At 44.2% G+C, this 21698-nt stretch overlaps 1 protein-coding gene across 1 annotated transcript; it reads right to left on the bottom strand.

Moving 5' to 3' along the window:
* Positions 1-565: 565 nt before the first annotated feature.
* Positions 566-21464, bottom strand: SLC25A43 (solute carrier family 25 member 43). The gene is made up of 5 exons (XM_067303943.1): positions 21193-21464; positions 17744-17985; positions 16692-16864; positions 4083-4217; positions 566-2987 (listed from the first exon to the last, which is right to left on the bottom strand). The coding sequence occupies exons 1-5, from the start codon at positions 21462-21464 to the stop codon at positions 2784-2786; spliced, it is 1026 nt and encodes a 341-aa protein (XP_067160044.1). The 3' UTR covers positions 566-2783.
* Between the last annotated feature and the right edge of the window lie 234 nt (positions 21465-21698).

Raw genomic sequence — 21698 nt, 5'->3', positions numbered from 1 at the left:
CAGCCGAGGGCGCCGCAGGGCCGGCAGCGAGGCCGTGGTTTGGGAGCAGCGACCCCGGAGCCCTCTAACGCCTCGGACACAGCGCACGCGGGGCAGGACCCGCCCTGACCCCCCCGTCGCGCCGCGCCGCGCCGCGCCGCGGGCAGGGTCTGCGCGCGGAGGCGGCCGCGGCGCTGCGGGCGCCGTGCGGGTCTGCGGCACCAAGCAGTCCGCCGCGCTGCTGCGGGCGGCCGCCGGAGATGGTCAGACACGTAACCGTCCCACATCAGCTGTCACCTGCGTTGTGTGGCTGCAGCCAACTTTCACCCCAAATCTCGCTTCGCCTACCTGTGAGTCTTCTCTGCGCTTCAGCCGTGTTGTCTCGCTGCTCTTCGTGGTGGCACCGTTCACAGAGTCACACGCAATCACGCACCGTCCTCGTGGAAGCCAACGCTTGCACCACTTTACATTTTTATTGTAGTGATCCACTGCTGAAGCACTTTGTTTCAGTGCTGTGTTAAATACTGTACTGTTACTTTGGGGGATTTCACATGAGTGGATGTTATTACACAGTGCGGAGGCTTGGTTGATAAAAGCTTAATAAGTGATTTATAGGCCTTAGGAATACATTACAATACAAAGAAGGTGTCGTTAGCATATCAGAAACAAGTTAGAGGTAACTTTTTAACCCACTTAACTCCGGTCAGGTCTGAATTGCTGAGCAAACACTCATATGCACCCATCACTAACGCTTTAAAATCTATATGGAAACACAACATTAGTAAAACACATGAGTATGCTTGGACCAGGTAAGGACACTCTTTAAGAAATCAGTTCCTTCCCAACTCTTTCTAGTAGTGACCCAAGTCACATTTCCTTATTCATGCATCCCAAATAAATCTCAGCATTATTGTCTGCATTGTGCAGACAGGGAAACTGAGGCACAGCAGCTTGATGAGAGAGTCAGTAGTACCTACAGCCTCGATTTGATGCATGAGCCCCAAGGTCTGCTCTCTACCGTCTTGATTTTTGCTATCACTGTCTGTATTTCTCTCTGAGAAGAAAACCAACACGAAGTGCCAGCACAGCAGAACTGAGCAAGCCTGTTACAGGGATGCTGCAAGACCTCAGCTGAAGGGTGCATCAACACTGACAGTCTGGTGCAAGTCAGCCCTTACAATTAGGCCCAAATCCTTCCGCAAACCTCTCTCCACAGTCACACACTGCTCCCACAGTGGATCTGCCACTGCCTCATTTTGCTGCGACCCAGCCTAACCGAGCGGTTCACGGGATTTACTTATTTCCTCCCAGCAGGGCCATTGCAAGCTGTTAAGGAAGAGCGTGGTGGGGAGAAGGGCCTGCAGCAGGCTTCGGGCCGGCGGGACATGCCACACAAGGTCCACGTGGGCCCACGGGGCCACAGAACTGTAAAGATTTTCTATTAGAAGGCACTAAAATGACGCAATTCCCTAGCTGTATTTCTGCAAACGAACCTCAGCAATACCTCTGGCCCTCTTTAAATGCCCACAGGCGAGACCCCCTTCCCCCTTTCGAGAGCACAGGTCAGCATCACTATTCATATTCAGCTCTCCTTTGTCTAACAGAGCCCGAATGCGACACAAGGCAGTGAGGGGGCGCGTGGAGCGAGGGAGGCTCTGGAAGAGGTGACTGGGTGCAGCAGTGCACACAGAAAGTTTGTACTTTCTGTAGAAAATACAATGAGTTGCATTTACACAGGCAATAACCGAGTGGTGCTGCAGGGAGTTTTGTATCTACGGAAGTGCTGCGACTCCGAGACCACAACAGCTAAAGTGGAAAAGTCACTGGCTGTCTGCACAGTGCTATTCCACAGGCAAGGGCTGAGCAGCACACCAGGCCTGGGTCTGCACACAAGAACTAAGAAGTAGTTTAATATAAAAATAGAGCTTTAAGAACGAATACTGAAAAAACATCACAAGGTCTTGGCTCTGAAATATCTAACACATTTACGAACTGCATTTTTCAGGAAATATTTTGCTTAGAGCATTTCAGGAAAAACATTTTTTTGAACCTGAAATAATTCACCTACATGCAGTAACAGTGCAGGAGGAAGGGGGAAAGATTTTATAATATGCACTTAAGTTTTTCAGATTGTCATTCCAGTGTTTTAGAGTTCACTTCACATACTACAGTTCTCTTTTAGCAAAAGCACAGCTGCAGCTGCACGTTTTTATCTTTATGCCAAAGACTTATATTAAATTATTATTCTCAAGTAAGTCTCAAAAACTGAAAATGAGATTCTGGAGCGTGAACAAACTGGGGCTAGTTCTGCATCTGCAGAATGCCTTGTCCACATGGTATCACCAACAGAGATGTCAGTAGAAATGCTCACACATTGCGTGTATTCTAGTTTGTTTACAATTTTTTGCTGACATCGTATCTCAGACTACTTCAAAAAAGGCATCTGAATTTTTCTAATATTTTGAAGATATAATTTGTACTCTCATCTCAGTTCTCTTGCTCTCTGCAAGTGGTTTTATCTTAAAAAGACTATTCAGCATTGAAAAGCACCTAAAATAAGCTCATTTCAAGTTCCAATAACACAGTGTTTTCAAACTAGTCGCATTTCTCCTCTTCAAGGTACAATTGATATTCATATTGCTTGTATCCATTCAGCAAATGAGATGCAAGATGTATTAATTCCTGATACTGGTGTTTCAATACTAAAACCATGTAATCTGAGATGCTGGTACCTGTAGTTCAGCATGTCTTTCTTGCAAAGCTGATGAAGAAAGGCAATCGTATCTGCAATGGACATTCTGATCTCAGTTTTCAAAAGCCGATTTCCTCGGCTCAAAGTTTTCTCTGCGGAGGAGCTTTAATTCCCTCAGTTCTTGTGGCTGTAAACTCTGATCCACTCCAGGAGTTAGTTTGTAACTTAAAGGAGATTCAATATAACCATTTCTGTACAGACAGACCCGCTTGCAGAATTCAAAGGTGCTGAACATTACACCGAAGTATGGGACGATCTGATACAAACAAACAAACATAACAATGCATGTTAGAATCACTAACAGTGTTCTTAGCTTAGATGCTTTTAAAAAGGAAACTTCTAGGGCTTCATGTTTGATCCAGTCTCTTAATAGAGCTGTGCTGATTTATATAAACTTAGAGTCTCACCTCAAATTAGGCTGGCACCTGCAGCATGCTAAAAGTAGGAGTTCACTATTTATACATAACTAATTATAGTGATATTGTAAGGAACAAGGATTGTGCTAGCCTGTAAATTAACACAACTTTTAAAATATCTAGGCAAATCCTAGTAACCTTAGCAAACCCTAATATGGAATTTGGGATTTATTCTGCATGCAGTAGAATGGCTGAACAATTTCTTTCTTCTGCCCCATGCAGAATCAGCAATTCTGGTGCTATGTGGCTTTATACTAGCCAAGGTAGGGCCAGGCAATCATCATCAACCATGCTGTTACTCTGTGACCACTCATCAGCTGACCTGCAGTAGGCAATCCTCATCCGCTGCACTGTAAAATGTATTTCTGTAAACTACCTTCTGTTTAGGCTATCAAGTTTTATTTCATGCTTTTAATTGGGTAAGTGTTGTAGTAGTAACTGATATGCATGTCCTCATAGTTCACTGCAAATAGCAGGTCAAAAGTATTAGCCTGGACTCCCATGGAAGTGGTTCATACTAGCGCAATTTTCTTTACAGCTAGGAAAAGCATGGCAAATTACTAGAGATCAGCTGAAAAGGAGAACTTGTGTAGCTGCTTTAAGTGGATCACTTGCAATCCATCATCCATACCCAGGCTTGTGGGTTAGCAGCACTCCCTTCTCTAAGGGCATTCAAATGAATTTGATGGAAGTAGTGACATCTAGAAGCCAAGCTTGCAGCTGGGGGAATATGACCAAACCTATGTTCTGGTTTAGAAAAATATTATAAAGCTGTTTTATAACCTGCCTGAGATAACACCAGTTCTGTCACAGACTCTGTCACCAATAAGCTGCTAATAAGTATGGAGAGAGGTCATATATGTTATAACCCCAGGCCTCTGGCAGCGTGTCTTGGCTAGTTCAGGGCAGTCTTTGGGATGAAAGCAAAACCTCACCTTGAGCAGACTGGGTGTGAGTCCGCTCCAAAGTCCGAGCACACCTTTGTTCTTCACAGTTTGCCGGAAACAGTCAGTCATGCCAGTAAAATGGACGTCAACTGCTCCGTAGTGGGGAAGCCAAGGGCTCTGTGCCTGTTCAAGAGACACCCAAGGGGATTTAGAACAAATAAAGGAAAAACAAAATAATGAAAAATAATTATTTCCTCCATTCTGGTAGGAAAGGAATGCTTTACTTTATGCCACATTTCAACAGATTAATCTGGACTCTTTTGTCAACCTATCATGCTTTAATCAATTATACGTCAAAAGAATTAATTATTCCACCTTAAAATGCAATCAGCAAAGGGAGGGAATACACTCCCTGACAGGTAGGAGAAAGAAAGAGAGCAGTAATTGCACACAGCCCTGCCTTTTGTGTCACTTCACCACCAGCAATAAATCTCGTCCTTGCACAGACAAACCACCAGAAACGGAGCAGCAAGACACATCAGGCCCGAGTCTGCCGGCTGCTCGTGGCTGGGAGAGGTGTTTCCCATCATGGGCAGTGGAGCGCCTAAGAGAGGGAAGCCTGGGGTTTGCCCCAGACACCACAGCGCCTTCCTGTAATCCTGACCCAATTCTTGCAGCTCAGGCTGCGCCCACACTGCAGCGAGAAGGGCAAACCTACGCTACGGGCTGCGGGGTAACAGCACAGCGGCTGCAGAACAGCCCGGACCTCAGCACGGGCTGTCCAAGCCCACAAGGACTGTAGGGCAGCAGCTGGGGCCCGCGTGCCCGTACCTCTGCTATGCAGTTAGTTGATCCAGACAGATTAAAGTCAGTTTGGAGACATCTTGCTGGCCTGCAGCTACATTTCCAGCTGCAGCATAGGCAGCCTCTGTTCACATGGGGCAAGTACAGTGGGTCATTTTCAATGGCAAAATCCTTCCTTCGTTAATCTCCTACTGTCTTAGCACGGACAAGATAACCTGACCTTGAATAATCCCATCCTCATCCATCTATGCACATGCAGCCACAGGTTTATTTTGCATTGGCAAACCAGGGCTTGGCTCATACACATGGCAAGTGACACTTCTCCATCAGGAGTGTGAGGGGACCCCAGGACACACATTGATAACTTGCATGTGTAAGCTGGATCACGACAGGGCAGAAATTCAAAAAAAAATAGGACTTGTGCAGTTACCCAATTGGTGAATACGGATATCATTACCCTCTCACTGATCTAAAGCACCATGTGTCATAGCACCTTTCTTCTGCTTGGCCAAACTGACCCACGGCTTCTTAAAGGTGCTAAGCCTATGACAAGCCTCTTTTATAAACTGTCAACTGGCAGGACATTTGCTAGATGCCTCAGCTATAGCATTTCAAATACTTGGCAGCTTGGTTTAGATGGTGGAAATGAAAGCAGACCAAAACTGATGCTCCAGTATGTAAGAGGAGGTGGCAGTAAATTGGGTTTAATGCTGTTGTATTCCCTTGCATTACTGGTAAGTCCGCTGCTAAAATTTAAAGCCAAAAGAAAACAAACAAACACACACACACCCAAATCCACCCCAAACTAATTACATATGTCTTCTTTTATCTTGAATGTTTTTCCTCACATTTTTTGTGCATGAACATAGTGCATGTGATAAACTTCTGACTACAGGTAAAATCATACGGTTTCCTTCTGACAGGACTTTGGAAGTGATTTGAGGAGAGCAATCTGCAGCAGCCTGCATGGAGAGAGAAGGCAATGGACTTCCACCACACCCTGATCCGGTACCCTCTGGATCCCCTTTATCATGCCCTGGCTCTTTCATCCCAGGCAAGAGTAGGGTTGAGGATTTAATCCAAGGTCTTTTACACTTCAGGAGGAAAGAGCAGAAGCATTTGCTTCTGTTTGAACTTCCTCACCAGTGCACCTGACCCATAGCAGAGAGAGATCACATTTTGGGGGGAATAAGCAGTTTAATTGTTCTAATTGCTTTTCCCCTTTGTGCCTATGTTGACCTTGCTAACTCCACGGGGCTGTAGATCTTTCCATAACTGCTAACTGGGGTGCAAGCTCCCACAACCTCCTGTTCTGGGGTGCAGAGAGACGGACATTACTGGCTTTGTTATTTTGCAGTGTTACTGGCCCTGCCTTTACAGAAAGTTCAAGATAATGATGCTAGTCTGGTAGCCGATAATCATGCACACGTTCACTTCTGCTCAGCTGTCTGCTTGACTCTGTTACCTAAGGGGTGTGAGGGTTTAAAAAGCAATAGCTAAATCCAGCAGCAAGAAAGAGAGAAATCATTTTTCACGCCTTGAGAAACTCCTGCACAAAAACTCTCATGACTGTACTGTAAAAGACGCTGAGTGCTACCACCAAGACCTCAGGGACCAGTTCCACTGAGAATGGTGATACAAATACCAGGGATGCTTAGAAGAGTGCCTGGATGATGTAGGTACCCTTAAAAATGTACCAGCAGTCACAGGAGAGCTGGGCTCAAAGCACGGTTCTGCCTCTGGACTGTCAGGCAGGTTCCACCAGCCTTTTTGGTAAAGGGAGTTACAAGCAATCAAGCAGTGAAGAGGGACAGCTTTTTCAAATGCTTGAGGAAAGCAGAAATGCTGCTGAACATAAGATTCCCTTCCTTTTTCAAGTCTCTTTGTGATAGGCAGGGCTTGACCTGCAAGAATTAACCGCAGGAGTTTAACTTAATCCCCTTAGTTACTGTATATATATTGCAAAGGCACATATCAAAGAGTTTTGATTGCAGCACTCCTGCATACAACACAAATACAGGCTACAAGCACACTGCTGATTTCAGTAAGATTTTGCATGCAGCAAAAATATCCAGAAGAATGTTAAAAAGGTGCAGATAAGTCAAACCCCCAGATTTCTAATTTGCTCACAGACACTGATCTCTTAAGAGATTTACTGAAAGATTATTTATAGTAACATTCACCACGGCTACAGCCATTTTCAAGATTTCAGTCTGTGGGGTGAAGTATGCTTTGCTGACCTTTCTGCTGTACAGGAGCAGTTCGTTTCTAAGACCTTAGGCGCAGTATTTAAATAACAATTGTCCACAGAATCTCAGAATCACTTACTGTAAAAGGAAAAGTAAAAGGTATATCAGTGTGTAGTTAGCTAAAAATTCAGTCTTTTGGAACACAACTAAGCAAAGTTAGAATGTATTAATGAAATAAAAAAATTAAGAAGGTGTTTCACTGGCACTGTTTTTAATGAAAAAATGGTTGTGGGTTTTGGGTGGTTCTGCATCATCTAAGCATGCCTGCAATACTGAAATCCTTGCAGCTGCCTTACAGTGCAAGAGCCAGAAAATGGAACTAACCAAACAGATCAAACCAGTTTCTCTGCCCTGGTTTGGCAGAAAGCTAGTGTGACATACAAATCAAATGGCTAATCTCATATCAAAAAGATCGTGTTTACGACCGAGACGTTTCACACCATGCACCTCAGAGCAGCTTGAATCCCTTTGTTTTGACACCACCGAACACTACGGGCTGCTGAATGGAAACCTGTACGTTATGAACATTTTTAAGGACTTCCTTCCCCCTGCAGTTACGGCTGTCTCATGCTGCGGAAGGCTGGAGATATTGCACAGCTCACTGCACTGATAACACAGAGTGCCAAGCTGTTAATCACAGTAGCAGTGTGTGTAAGTTGCTAATCTTCTTTTTACTTCTGGTGGGTGATTAGTTCTCTAAATGATTAAAGCACATCAAATGCAGAATTAGTCTTATTTGCTCTCTCATAAACACAAACACCCTTCTAGTACAGAGAGGCCACTGAATCTAGTCAATAACTGTGATACATCCCCAAAGTTAGCAGTCTGTTCTATTTTGACAATCCATACCCAAGAGATACAGTTATGTATGGACTGGGTAATAACCAGAAAACAACCTGCACTCTGGTTCACATCTTTTTTATATTAACAAGATATTTAAACAAGGGTGAAGTGTCAGGACAAAACTCTTTTCAAGGGAATAAAGTCAGTTGCTACCTGAAGACTCTTCAAACACCATCTCTCCTATGGTCTGCAGTATGAGGTGAACACCAGAACACCATAGTGCCATTCTGGGACGTAATTTTGCAGACCCTTTTAGAAGTTTCCCTTCTCTAGCCCCGAATGCCTACTCTCTGCCTCTTAGGATTGAAGGATGGATGTAGTTCATGGTAGTGAGAACAGTGCCCATCAAAAGATTGAGCATTTGAATCTTCCCAAGGTTTGCAGTAGCCCCACAGGGACAGCGGGATCCAGAGCCTGCAGCCATGGTGGCTGGGCCACTCGAGTCTGTGCCTAGAGCTTTGCAGATACGAAATCCCCACTTGCAATTCAGGGCATCTTGGTTTGTAACTACCTGAATTTCTGCTTAAGTTTACAGGTAGTCAGAGGCCAATTTGCAAATACCTCCCTCTCAGTTCAAGTGTTTTTTTCTCCCCTTTCTTGTTCATAAAATCCCTGCTGATACAAAGCTTTGCTATTTTTCAGCATGCAGTGCTATTGGCATGGGGAGTATGACAAATCAATTAACAGTGAATAGCTACCATAGCAAACAGGCTATTCTGATGGGCAGACATAATAAAATCACTTGTTACTTACAAGTGCTCTTTGTTATTTACAAATACAATAGATTTGGGTATCCTGCTCTTCTGATCAATTCTAAAAAAGCAAAGGAAGGCACTTTACAACACAGCTCAAGAGTTCACTCTCTTAATCTGGAATCTAAAATAAGAAGTCTTTACAGTCTGGGTTAATAAGGACACATCCAACAGGCTGACTATAGGTCAAAGGAATCTGAAGGACAAAGGCTACAGGTTTTCTCCAGGTAACTCCACTATGATCAACAGAAATTTCATTCAAGCAAAGACGGAAGGCTTAAAAGAATATTTCATTCCACTCAAATAAGAAACAATTAAAATGTAAGTAAGGATTAATATTGAAAAAAAACCTCAAACATGCATAATCTTGTCCAAATCAACCCTTTCTCCCGTAGGACAGCCTGAAGTGGTAGCCACTGTCTTCCCTGTGTCAGTGGTTTAGTAATGCTGACTTACCCCTGGACTGGAACAGAGAGTCCAGCAAAGGCATTCAGGCATGTAGGAAGGTAAATGATGACGAGGTATTAGGAGGCAATTGTTTCCAGAGCACTACAGCAGAGCAGCTGACCTCCAGCTTCCTGCACTCCAGGAACATGTTGTCCTTTCCTCTGTAACCTGAACTGGGGCCAAATCCTTCTTGCCTTGCTGAAATCAATGGCACTGAGTGACCAAAATGGACGAGTTTAACTCGTAGCTTTAAGAAGGTTAGGGCCAGGCCTGTTATATCCTGTGACTTCATGGTTTGTCCCAGAATCTCTCCCTTGCTGCTGAACCTCAGCTTTCTTTGCTTTTAACACTTGTTGTATGAAGGTATCTTCAATACGGAATATAGAGGTCTTGCTCCTCAAGACAGTGCAAACCCCTTGCATGGACACTTCTGGGTGGTTTCAGACGATTCAGCTCAATCCTTACAAACAGGTACACCGTTTTCATGCACGTTAGCACTGGTTTATCTAATGGGGTGAGCCCTTAGGCAGAGCAAGCTTGGTCCCACACTCCACACTGTGAATAGCAACACTAGCTCCCACATCTCCTGCTGTCTGTGCAGCAATTGAGGCCAATGTTAATATTTCTACAGGACCAGGGCTTTACAATGGACCTACTTCCATTGGCCTTATGTGGATTAAGTACAGAATTATGCGAAATCAAAATAAATCTGATATAAAAGAAGAGAGTGTCCATGAAGTTTTAGCTCCTGCTTATGCAGTATTTTGCATAATTAATCATCTCATAAGTCACAGGAGCATCGTTCCAAACACAGACATGTTCCAAACTGATACAAGGCTCTCCTGTGTAACCGACAGAGGAGCAACGACGCTAGGAAATAACAGTGACAGCTGTCACTCTGGAGGTCTTACTGTTTCTCTGCTGAAGGTTTTGGTTGCGACAGTTGTGTCCGCACAGCAGTGTGCCCTAACTCATGTCAGGCCCTGTCAGCTGGGCTACTTTCCCTGTTTAAAGAGGTGAGTTGAGCTAACCCATCTTCTTTGCCCAAAGAAGATTAGAGAGCTCTCACTCGTACTACACTGCTCACAGAGCCGCGGGAGCTGCGAGAGGCCAGTGGTTACACTGTCACAAGGCAGACCTGACTGTTAGATCAGCCCAGTCTTGCTACTGATTTTTAATTTATGATTTTTGTCTTATCCAGCTTTTCAGTGGCACCGCTCAGTGTTTCAGCTCCATGGGCAGTCAGCCTCTGTGATTCTCTCCTGCGCAAAACCGGGGATCTAAGAGAAATGCCTCTGGGATTTGTTCAGACAGACAAGAGCTAATCCAAGCTGTCACAGAAGGCAAAGCCTGCGTTACGCTCAGGTAGTTTTTGTCAGGCGTTATGTCCCGACTGGCCACTGTACTGAGTACTGACCAAAGCAGCCTCGTAGGCAGCAGTATAAAATATCTTAATAGCAACATCAACAAAATAATAAAAAATGCTGGTAGCTGAAAGCAATTAGGTTTAATGGAAAAGAGGAAGGAAATGATTTCACCAAAAATACACTCCAAAGTCTATCTTCTATCTGTAAATAAACAGAGAAGCCAAACTGGCCCAAGTTTAAGTACACCAGAATGGAGGATGCCGGCTGATGCCTGGCCCCAAGTGCCAAGGAAAATGAGATCATGGGAAGAAGGAGGCAGAAGAGGCAGATTGATAGAGCATCTTCTATCATTTTGCAGAAATACAGAAGAAGGGAAATACAATGTTTTTTGGGCAGTCTTCTAACAACAGTGCAAACACGTCAGGTGCATACCCTGAAGTGTCCTGTGACACATGAGAAGGCAACTGGACCTTGCACGCAGAACTCCTTTCTACCCCATCTCGGGGCAACGGAGGGTTGGAAGATGCCAGGATCTTTTCATGCGTATGGAAACAGAACTGCACAGTCCAACTCCAACGGAAATACACAGGCTGGGGTGCACAAACGAACAGGATGGGACTGATCAGAAAGGACCGCTTGGTGAGCCCTTTCCTTGGTAAAAATACAATGTTTTATGTAATCCATTTTACACAGTATGTTAATGTAACAACTAGCCCCATGAGCACAACAAGTACTAACATGAGCTTCCTATGAATTTGCCCCTCATGGCTGACTGAGCCGTGTATTGGAAGGTGCAAGCTCGGACTGGAATTTTTCTTGTGTCTGGCACATTACAAACTCTCTTCCCCAAATAGGTTCTCTAGTGCCAGTTTATGTAAGACCTCACACTGCAGACTCCCTCTCAGCCAGAATAATTCTGGAGTTTCTTCTCTATCTGAGAACTTGTTTCACAAAACTTGAAGGAACTTAATATCTCTGAATCCTCTGCTTCTCTGTCAAATTTAGCTGAAGTTGGCAGCAGGATCAAAAGTTATTGGGAGCCAGGACAGACAGACAGCTAGCAACCACATAAACCTTACTTCCAGATAAAATCAGATTGAAAGCAGTCATACTGCTCATTATTTGCTTCCACACTGTGGAATCTGCCACTCTGTGTAGTCAAACAGCTTCACTGCTGAAAGTCTTCAAAACTCAGGCTCCCATGAAGTTCTCTAATAAAAGGTCCCTGCACAATTTCAGAGCCCATATGTTTTTGAGATGGTGTGTGAACCACATGACCCAAAAAGGATTTCTTATTTTTAAACGGGGTCATGACTCTAATAACTTCCATATTCCCAGCTGACAAGAACACAAATTTCACAAACAGCAGGGACACCGCAGCATGGGAGCTTTCAGAGGCTGCCACGCCAGCACTGCTGATCATCTCCCATGATGGAGCACTCTCTGCAAGTTGCTCGTGTTGAAGCAACACTGAAGCAGTCTCCTCATTTCAGCAGAGAGGAGGTGCTTTTCTAATGAACATACATAATTTTCTTTTCCAAAGCTTTGTTTATAGCCCAGCCACTGCATTTTTGCTAGACTGACTTTTATCATGCAAAAAATATAGCCAGGAGACTGCTTTTTAACAGAGATTTAAATATCGCCTTTAACTGACTTCAGACTAGAAATGTGCCAACAGAGCACAAGAATGAATTTACTTTAAGCAGGCTACTTCACAGAGGGAATGACTGCTCCGTTTTCTCAAGGTTACTGAGAACACATAACATTTGCATCATTTACAACAAATTTCACACTTGCAGAGCATCTTGTGTCTCAAAGAACCAAAAAACCCCAAACCCACACTGCAGATTGATAGGCAGCCTCAGCCTAACTCATTTCATCACTAAAAAACCGCCACTTTGTGGGTGATGCATGACAACAGTCCACACTAACAAAGAACAGAGTGCCCGTTTGCTCATGGCAGGGGAGGGAATACACAGCCTGGATTTTAAAACAGAAAGATCAGACACTACTGAACAACATATTCCCCTGAGAGATGTCTTCACAACGTAAGGATGCTGTGCAGTCAGCACCAAAAATACGCTGGATCCAGCAGTAAGCAGAAGTATGCTTATTCTAGATTACAAGGGTTTGATGGTAAAGCTATCCCTGAGTAGCATTTACTGGCAAGGAAGAGTTTCAGCTAGTTTTAGTTACACCAATTAAAATAAATTATGCCAGCAAAATATGAGCACAGGAGTGAGCCTCTGCAAACATAGCTACAGTTTGTTCATGTAAGGAGGTGAGGACTATCTGTGCAGTAGACTAAGCAGCTGTGAAATTTTAGAGCCATTTTTGTATATTTTGCCTTACAAAACTGTCAAATTCACATGTCAATTTGGAACGAAGGCTAAGAAGTTCCCAGCCCTGGAGTATCTGAGCCTACCACTGAGGGTCACATGCCAAAAGGGAAATGCCAAACTTGAGTGTTGGGTCTGCACTGACCACTTGTATGTTTATAGATTTCCAGTTCTGCACCAAGCCTAGGTTCAGTGTCAAGCTAGTTATAATCTTCTGCACGGCATACAACAGCCCCAAATTCGTCTTCCCTTGCTGAAATGCCAGGGCAGACCTATGAAGCTCATCACAGGCAAAAAGATGATGTGGGAAAGTAGAAGCATATTGCCAGTGTTTCCCTTAGATCCACACTCCTTTATAGTCAGATAATTCCCCACTAAAGGTAAAAAGAGAGCGTTCTTGTATGCATAAATCTGCAAGGTAAAAGTGCAGTACTTGAATACTGCTTAGACATTGGGTTGAACAAAGAACATAATATTGTGAATGAGGAAGGAAAGCCAAGAATAACAAGCAGCTAGAAGGATATAAAAGCAGATATAGCATGAAAGTGAGTCAAGAAAGCATTTAATATAGAATATCCCTTTGAACAACCCTCTCCTTCACTAATCCCCTTCTATAGATGCACAACAAAAGCCATATGTCCATGCCAAAACATGCATACAGTACCTCTCCATTCGCTAACATGCCAATCAGGAGCAAAGTGAAAAAAGGAAGACAAAGGAATAAGATTAGGAAAAATCACAACAAAGAGGACTCACATATGTGTTAAGATTCATTCATGTTAATTAATAATTTTTAAAGAAACCCATTCAAGTATATTTAGCAAACACAGCATTTTTGTAAAAAAATGTAAACGTGATAAAGATAATACTAATATCAGACGGAGAAGAAGCCATGGTTACAGAATAAATGTGACATCATAAATCATCACCAAAATACAGAGGAAGAATTGTTCACTGACAGTTAACTCCTACTCCCACAGATGTCAATGACAGAAGCTGCTGACATCAGAAGTGTAGGATTCAGCTATGTAAAATGAGAAAGCATGGAACAAAGTGATTATGACAGAAGTTAGAAATAACACCTTACCCCTCCTCTCGCAGCAGAATTTATTTTCTAGTCTATGTAAACATATTGTCAAGTAAATGTATATTCAAGTATTGTCTAGATGAGGAGATGAATGCAGCTAACTTGTCCAAGGCTGCCCAGCACGTCTGGCAAAGATCTGGATCTGGGTGTTCTGATCTCAGGCCTGTACTCAATCCTGGGATCAGAGAAGACTGCTTTGTGACCTAGTTTCTCAGTTTTGAAGCTCCTGGGACTGCCTTACAACTCCCTAGTTCATTACCAACAGGTTCACAGGAAGAAAATTCTTTGGCAATATACCATCTCCATCTGTCAGATCAGTGGGATGGAAGGGAGAGAAGCAGGAGGATTTATACTGACCTCCACAACATTCTGGGTTCCTCTTCACTCACCAAACTCACGTCCAGAGCTTCAAAACAAAGCCAGCACTTCCCCACGTGCACTGCAGTGCACTCACACTGCATTAAAGGCTTCAGCAGACCCCTCTTTTTACTACCTAACAAAATGAATCACTAAATGGAGGCTCATCAGAACAAGACAGCTAAGAAAAAAAAAAAATCTGTGGTCAATGGTATCTGGTCCTGTGTTTTCTACAGAACACTGAGATGTCTTGAAGCTCTGTTTTCTCCTTCTTTACTCTCTTTCTTTCTAGGTCCCTTAGCATGATACCCATTCTGGTGCTATCCTTTCTCTCTTCTGCCAACCACCCTGTGAACTGAACATCCCATTCTGCCTTCAGAGCACCCTCAGCCACCACGTCCACAGAATCTGTTCCCACAGCAAACCGCAGTGCCTTCAACAGGAGGTTAAACAGGCCAGCAAGTGAACGCAGTGCAGGGCTGATCCCTGCAAAGCTGGGCCATACCCTAATGATAACAGTGAAAAACAGACTTCTTGGATTACCTTACATGAGTTCCAGCAAGCCCTCAATATCAGCTTGCATGGGATCTTCAAGAGGTTTCATTTGTGGACAAGCCTCCACAAATTACCTCATTTCCAATACCAAACCAAGAGTTATGGGTTTTTTTTATACCTATGCAGCTATTTCTTCTGAAATACCCTTGTCTTCTCCTATGCCTTCAGGATAAATTACTCAACAGGGTCTCTCCATGCTTGGGAAATCACTATGCAATTGTTGCAATGCATCTACGGAGAAAAAAAAAACTCTATGTTTAGTCTTTTTGCCTTCCAGAATAATTTTTCCGTAGATCCACTTCCTACACTTTTGGGCAATAAATCCAGTCCCCTTCTTATTTTAGAAGCCCCAGTCAGACGTTTTAAGCATCCCATTGGTGAAACAGCACAGCCTAGTGGCAGGAAAACGAAAAATGGGCTTGTTTCATGCGTTCACTTACTCAGCCAGACAAACCTGGACGCAGGGCTTTACAACATTGCATCGGTTACTGCTGAAAGTTACTTTTGAACTGATTACAAAAACCAAATATCTAAAAACTGATGTAGTGAAATTAAGCAATTAAAAGGGAAACACCATAGTAAATGTATTTCTTTGCTTTATTCTTTAGGGTAACAGTGTTGCTGTGAGCCTAAGGATATAAAGAAAAGGAGGACTTGTAACAAGAAGTAATTGCTTTTTTTAGACCAACTGATATAGCTGGAAGAAGATTCAGACTTACGTGCTCAGAATTCCTTCATCACCTAAGACAGTTTATGAGATACCTGATGAAAGAGCTCAGCCCAAAGCATGACCTCCCACCTCCAGCTACATGAGTTGGTCTAATACAAGACATTTCTTCTCCTTAGCTTAGGTCCTGTGTTACCATCTGAACAGAGGGCAATGAATGGCTGCTTCTGTGCCACTGGGTTTGAGCTCTGTCTGGAAAGGAGAACCCTGGGAGCAGGAGAGGGGAATTCAGAGTTTCCCTGACCTTTTGCTACCTTGAGACTTATCAACCAGGCTGTCACTTGATGGAGAGATCTATAATGCTACCACAGCAAATGATGACTGCTTTTTGGATGCGATCACAAAAGGTTCCCATAAACCCGCTGCCCCATCAACTGGGCTGAAAGAACTAATTCATGTGCCACAGCCAGAGAGCAGTCAGCTATTCACTGCTGATGAAGTTTTAATGAAAACAAGACAACATGAAATGAATTATGTCAATAAGATGGAAGCTGTGGGGTGTTCTTTTTTTTAAATCATTATTACTAATCTTTCAGGAGAAAGAAGCAGCAAAATTATATATAATGATGTAGTAACTCTAACAGTGCTGATGCTCCAGCAAAGCGGCAGTACCAGCAACTGGAAAGTTGCCCATTAACCAGAGCAGTCAGAAATAAGACTGAGGATAGTTTTGACCTGCAGAATTAATAACTGTTGTGCAAGTTTCCTGTGGCTGCCAGCACGCAAATCAGGCATAAACAGCAGACACAAAAACCCTGGTGATGACAGGGATCTCTTTCACCCAGCCTACCACCAAGGGGACAGAGCGCCTGCATGTCACAGAACATTTGCCAGTTCTCAACTGTGAGGATCTGATGGAGTTGCTATGAAGAGGAGGAGAAATAAAGCTGAAGACACAGAGTCCAAGACAAAATATACATCCCATGATAGTACTTGAACCCATATTAAAAACACAACAGCACGCTTGTAGCAATGAATTTTCAGATATTAACAAAAAATTAAATTAAATTAAAAAATCAAAGCCTCTGTAGTCCACTGGTAAGAGAAACAGAGCAGAAGTCATGATCATCTGGCTAGTCTTGCCCCACAAGCACATATAACAAAGTACTAGTAACAAGGATGCTCTGTACCTGCATCTTCCTCTTTACAGTCTCAAAGGGGAAAGAAAGTGTCTGTGCCACACCAGCTGCTACACAGCCATTTATAAAGTTTTGAAGAGGAGTGAAATGAATTATGGGTTCTTGCCAGATTTTGTCCAGATTGATGTAAACAAAGAATGAGCCAGCAGAAAATGGGATAGCACCTAGAAAGCAAACCAGACAGAGAAGGTTTACATGAGCACGCAGCGCTATAAGAAAGCAGGTGCTCATCACATAACCTAAACAGATGGCATGAACCAGTGCCAGTTTACACCTTGCATTGCTCAAACCAGACCAACACATAGAAGAACTTTACTTTTTGGCCATTGGTTTACCATCAAAACCCCATATTTCAGCATCTAGTCAAGGTTCTTATATTTGCAAATTAAAATTTGCATTTTTGGTCAGAATTTCTTACTGCTTTGGTCTTATGACAGGTCACAGTTTTCTCCAGCCCAACCCAATCCTAGCAGTTGTACAGGTAAATAGAGCTGCATCCACAGTCAAGCTGATGAGGGATGCTTCTGTCCTCTCTTGCTTGTTTCATGCTCTCGTCAATTTTATAGTGGGATTATACATTACTACGTATTTTTTAAAAAGCTATAGAGAGTAAATAAATAATTAAAAAGTCACTTCAAGTAAAGAGAGAAAACTGCATAATTTTTCACCTTTCACATCACTTATATGTTACTGCTTACACTGGTTTCACTAAACAGCCAGGGAGACACTCTTGTGCCTAGTAGTTAGAAGCTTTTTTTCTCTTTATAAGAGTTGAACAGAGGAAATCCTGCATCTGAGTACAACTAGATCATCTATAAAAGATGGACAAGAGTATTTTGTTGAACTCTTAAGCATACACAAATGTTAAGCACTCAGTCATAATTTGAAGCAATACAGTTGCAGCAAGGGTAAGTAGTATTGTCATGCTTTGTAAATCTACGACATTACTATTCACTTTTTAAACCGAACACATGCATTACATAATTGCAATAAACAATGTGCAATGATGCCCAAAAATGTGATTTTCCTCATTACTATTTTACCTAATATAGCCGGTGACACACCATGGTAGAGTGCAAGAAATCCTTCTTGATGATTAATTTTGCAAAAAGCATGAAGAATCCCTTTGTAAGATGGTTCCAGTCGGTTCTGCACAATGAGTCGTGTCTTAATTACATCAGTAGGGTAAGTCACTACGGTTGCAACCATGCCAGCCAGACTTCCTGCTGTGATGGCTCTCCAATGGGAAACATGACCCAACTCATCCGTGAAAAGCATAACAAGCCTAGAATAAACACATATAAGAGGTACTATTAATCACAGTACCAAAAAAAAAAGGAAAAAACAAAAAACAAAGGCAGATAATTCTTGATGTAACTGTTCTGCTCTTCTCCACAAACTTCTTCAGCAGTAAGACTTGAACTTTCAGCATGTACTTTATCCAAGAACCTCGTTATACTGTATAACACCGTACAAGCATCAGAACCTCTGTGAAACAGAGCAGGTGGACGTGCAAACACAAGCACAGTCGGAATGACTTGGCTAAGAGCCTGGAGAGATTTGGGCACTGAACACAGGGTAAATCCACTCTGCAGTGAAGTGCAGAAATGCAAAAGTTACAGTTAACAGCTAGGTCAGTGACTGGAATACAGAAGCCCGCAAATGCAATTTACTTTGCTTTTAGTGTTACTGAGCTAAAATACTTCCTGTACCTGAACTAGCTTTTTTAGAGGCAGCTGGCATATCTCTACCCGCAGCGCAGTTCACAGCACTGACTGAACTCACACAGCCTGATTTCCAGTACCTTGCTGGAGGTCTAGAGCACCAATTCAACAACAAAAAAATCTTCAAATATTTGGAGACTATTTGTTCAAATGATTTACTTGTTTGCTTCCCTTTAAGAGATTTTTACTTTAAAGCCATTTTAGCCTGTAGAATCCTCATTTATATTTCCACTTACAAGATGAAAATCATCATAACTTAAAAATACCAGCAAGAAATGCTCTGACAATCAGAGACATTGGCCCAGTCTTCTACAAGGCCTTCCTCTAGTCAAAATAATCATACAAGAACTACATAGATAAGTTCATCACAGCCCTTTTGAGGGGCTGAACTGAACTGAACATTCCTCTGTTCATTATTTTAGAACAGGAGGGCCCACAGGGCCCTTTCCTAGAGAAGACTTATGTGCAGGCACTGCTATGCTCTGGAGGATAAATCTTAATTGAATTTACTGAGTAAAGCGTAGAGTTTTAAAGGCTAACCTACAACTCATCCATTTGTGATTCACAGAAAGACTTTTCCATATATGACTCCTAAATCAGTGAGAAGTGTCATGGAGGCAGCAAAAAGCAAGCAAAGAGTTGAGAGGAGAATCTCAGCAGGTAAAGATATCTACTATCTATTTCTGAAACATTAGCTAAACTGCCTAAAGAGCAGATACACATTTGGCTACACAGTGTTAAACCATCTAGAACAAAATAATTTGCAAAGATTTACATGTCACTTCTTGCTCGGCTGATGTTTCTTCGCATCCAAGTGTGCATTTTCTACTGCATGACAGATCCCTGCATCTACTTGCCCTGTGCCCTGCACAGGGTGCAAAGCAGAAACACCAGGCAAGCAGAAGCAAAAAGTGCATAATTTTTTTTGTACTAAGTGTCTTACTTAGTCCCTAGAGTCAACAGGGCTTGATTTTTCTGTGTGGGGGGGGTGTCTCTGAGCTCTACCCAGATAACATTTAAAACTGGCAAGGAAAGACAGCCTACAGGCAGTAACCACAGGAGGAGGAGTGCAAAGTCAGCTAAACTCCATCCCTGCCACAGCCAGCTTGGCTCCCTCTATGCTGCCTTTCCGGGGTCTGCTAACTTTCTCATCATCCCACATCTTTCTGCGGTTAACATTACCATTTATATAAGTTACAGTGTAACACTTCTCTTTTTGTGTTTCCTGCCTTTGTATACAAATCTTCCTCTAGGAAAAAAAAATGCAAATAACAAATCAGGTAATATGTGTAAGTAGCTTTTACTTAATTTTCCTGGTAGACTACTTCTACCTGCAACTCAAAGAACTCATTGAGCAAACTAGAGACATAAACCATAGCCTTGCAAAGGGAATGCAGAGTGTTTCAAGTCGAAGAAACAATCAAGTTATTTTGCTCAAAATTCATTGCTCAAAATCAGCTGCTATAGGCTCGTGCAACACTGACTCTTTGGGGAAGTTCAAGTAAGTATACTTAAACTACCATTTCTGCCTCCACACTGTTGTTTTCTCTACCCTTTTTTGACCACTGTACTTATTACAAGCAGACACAACAAAGCTTCCTGATTCCAAGACAGCCTTGTCTACCATTGCCTGAGTGGCGCAGGCAGCGCTGGGAAAACGCCTCTTGCTTGGCCGCACGAATGACCAACCCTTCAGCAGGGTGTGCAGCGTCAGCCCGGGCGAGAGCCGCCGCCGGCCTGATTGGCCAGCGCAGGCTGAGCCCACGCTTCTCCCCACCCAGCACAGCCCACGAACTGGAATAACCCATCTCCCAGCTCGGCAGAAATGTCAAGAGCACACCATGCACACAGCTGACCTTAAAAAAAAAAAAAAAAGAAAGAAGAAGAAGAAAACACAACCCCCCAAACTGGCAGAACACACTGGTGCGTGCAAACAGTCAAGCCATCCTTTCAAAGCCTAAAAAATACCAGCAGCAAAAAGCGAATTCTAGACAAACAGTGCGGGTGGGCAGAACAGCATTGCTCCCCATTGATCAGACAGTCCTGCTGCAGTCATTCCAGTGTTTACATTAATCGAATGGCTGGGTATTATCCAAAAAGGAGATTTTAAAACAAATAATGTCATATATCAACTTCAATATTACTAAAATAGCACAACAGCAGCTGCGCAACAACAGGAAAAAAGATTTGAATCATGATTTTGTTATGCTGTTCTTTCCTTGAATACAGACACATTTGATATAATTGCTTGAAAAATCATAAGCGAATAAAACGAATGGGTTGCAAAGAACAGCTGCCACAGTCACATTTGTAGACAGCATTGTAACTTCATTTCTGGAGGAATCTCTGGCGGAGCGGAAGAGATTTAAGGCACTATCACGCTTTCATCATTTGAAGTAAACACACGATGTTACATGCAGTTGCTAGAACGCCGGCAGCAAGAGGTACTATGCTCCCCATAACCTAAATAAATGAAAGAGCGAAGTCAGTAGCCAGGGTTCGTGTCTCTGGAAAGAGGGGGGACACAACGAACTTGAAGCCAGAGCCAAGCCGCAGACTAACAATATACATACATACATACATACATATACACACACACACACATATATAACGAAGGTTCTCAGCTCCCTTCCCTCTTCTTTTCGGGTAGAACTGAAAGAAAGAAGCGAGGGCGCAGCCCCGCTGCTCCGAGGAGCCGGTCGCCCGGTGCGCCGGGGCCGGGGCCGGGGCCGGGGCCGCTCCGGCGCCGGCGCCGGGGCCTCGCTTACCGGCGGGAGGCGGCGAGCTGCAGCGCGCTGTAGGGGAAGAGGCGGAGGCAGGCGGTGAGGTTGCCCTTCCAGAGGGCCCGCGGGCCCTCGGCGCGGCACAGGCAGCGCCCGGCGCCGCGCAGCCCCCGCCGGCAGTGCCAGGTGCCCACCTGCGCCAGCACCGTCAGCAGCTCCAGCGGCGCCGTGAGGCTGAGGCTCAGCGCGCCCGCCAGCCCGGCGCAGCCCAGCCGCTGCAGGGCCGTCACCCGCCCGTCCCGCCCCCAGGTGGCCATGGCGCCCCGGCCCCGGCCCCGGCCCCGGCCCCGGCGGCTCGGCGGGCGCTCGCCGCCGTGCGACCGGCCCCGGGCCCGGCGGGGCGCGGCCAGCGCGGGGGGCGGTGCCGCCGCCCTGCGCCGCCGCCCTGCGCCGCCGGGGGGCGCCGTGGCGCGAGGCGCCGCCGGGGGCTCCGCGCGCCGCCGCGCCCTGCTCGCCTCCGCCGGGCAGGCGCGCTCCGAGCGCGGCCCGCG

The sequence above is a fragment of the Apteryx mantelli genome, chromosome 13 (assembly GCF_036417845.1).
Source record: "Apteryx mantelli isolate bAptMan1 chromosome 13, bAptMan1.hap1, whole genome shotgun sequence".
Lineage (NCBI taxonomy): Eukaryota > Metazoa > Chordata > Aves > Apterygiformes > Apterygidae > Apteryx > Apteryx mantelli.
This window is presented reverse-complemented; position numbering and strand designations above follow the sequence as displayed.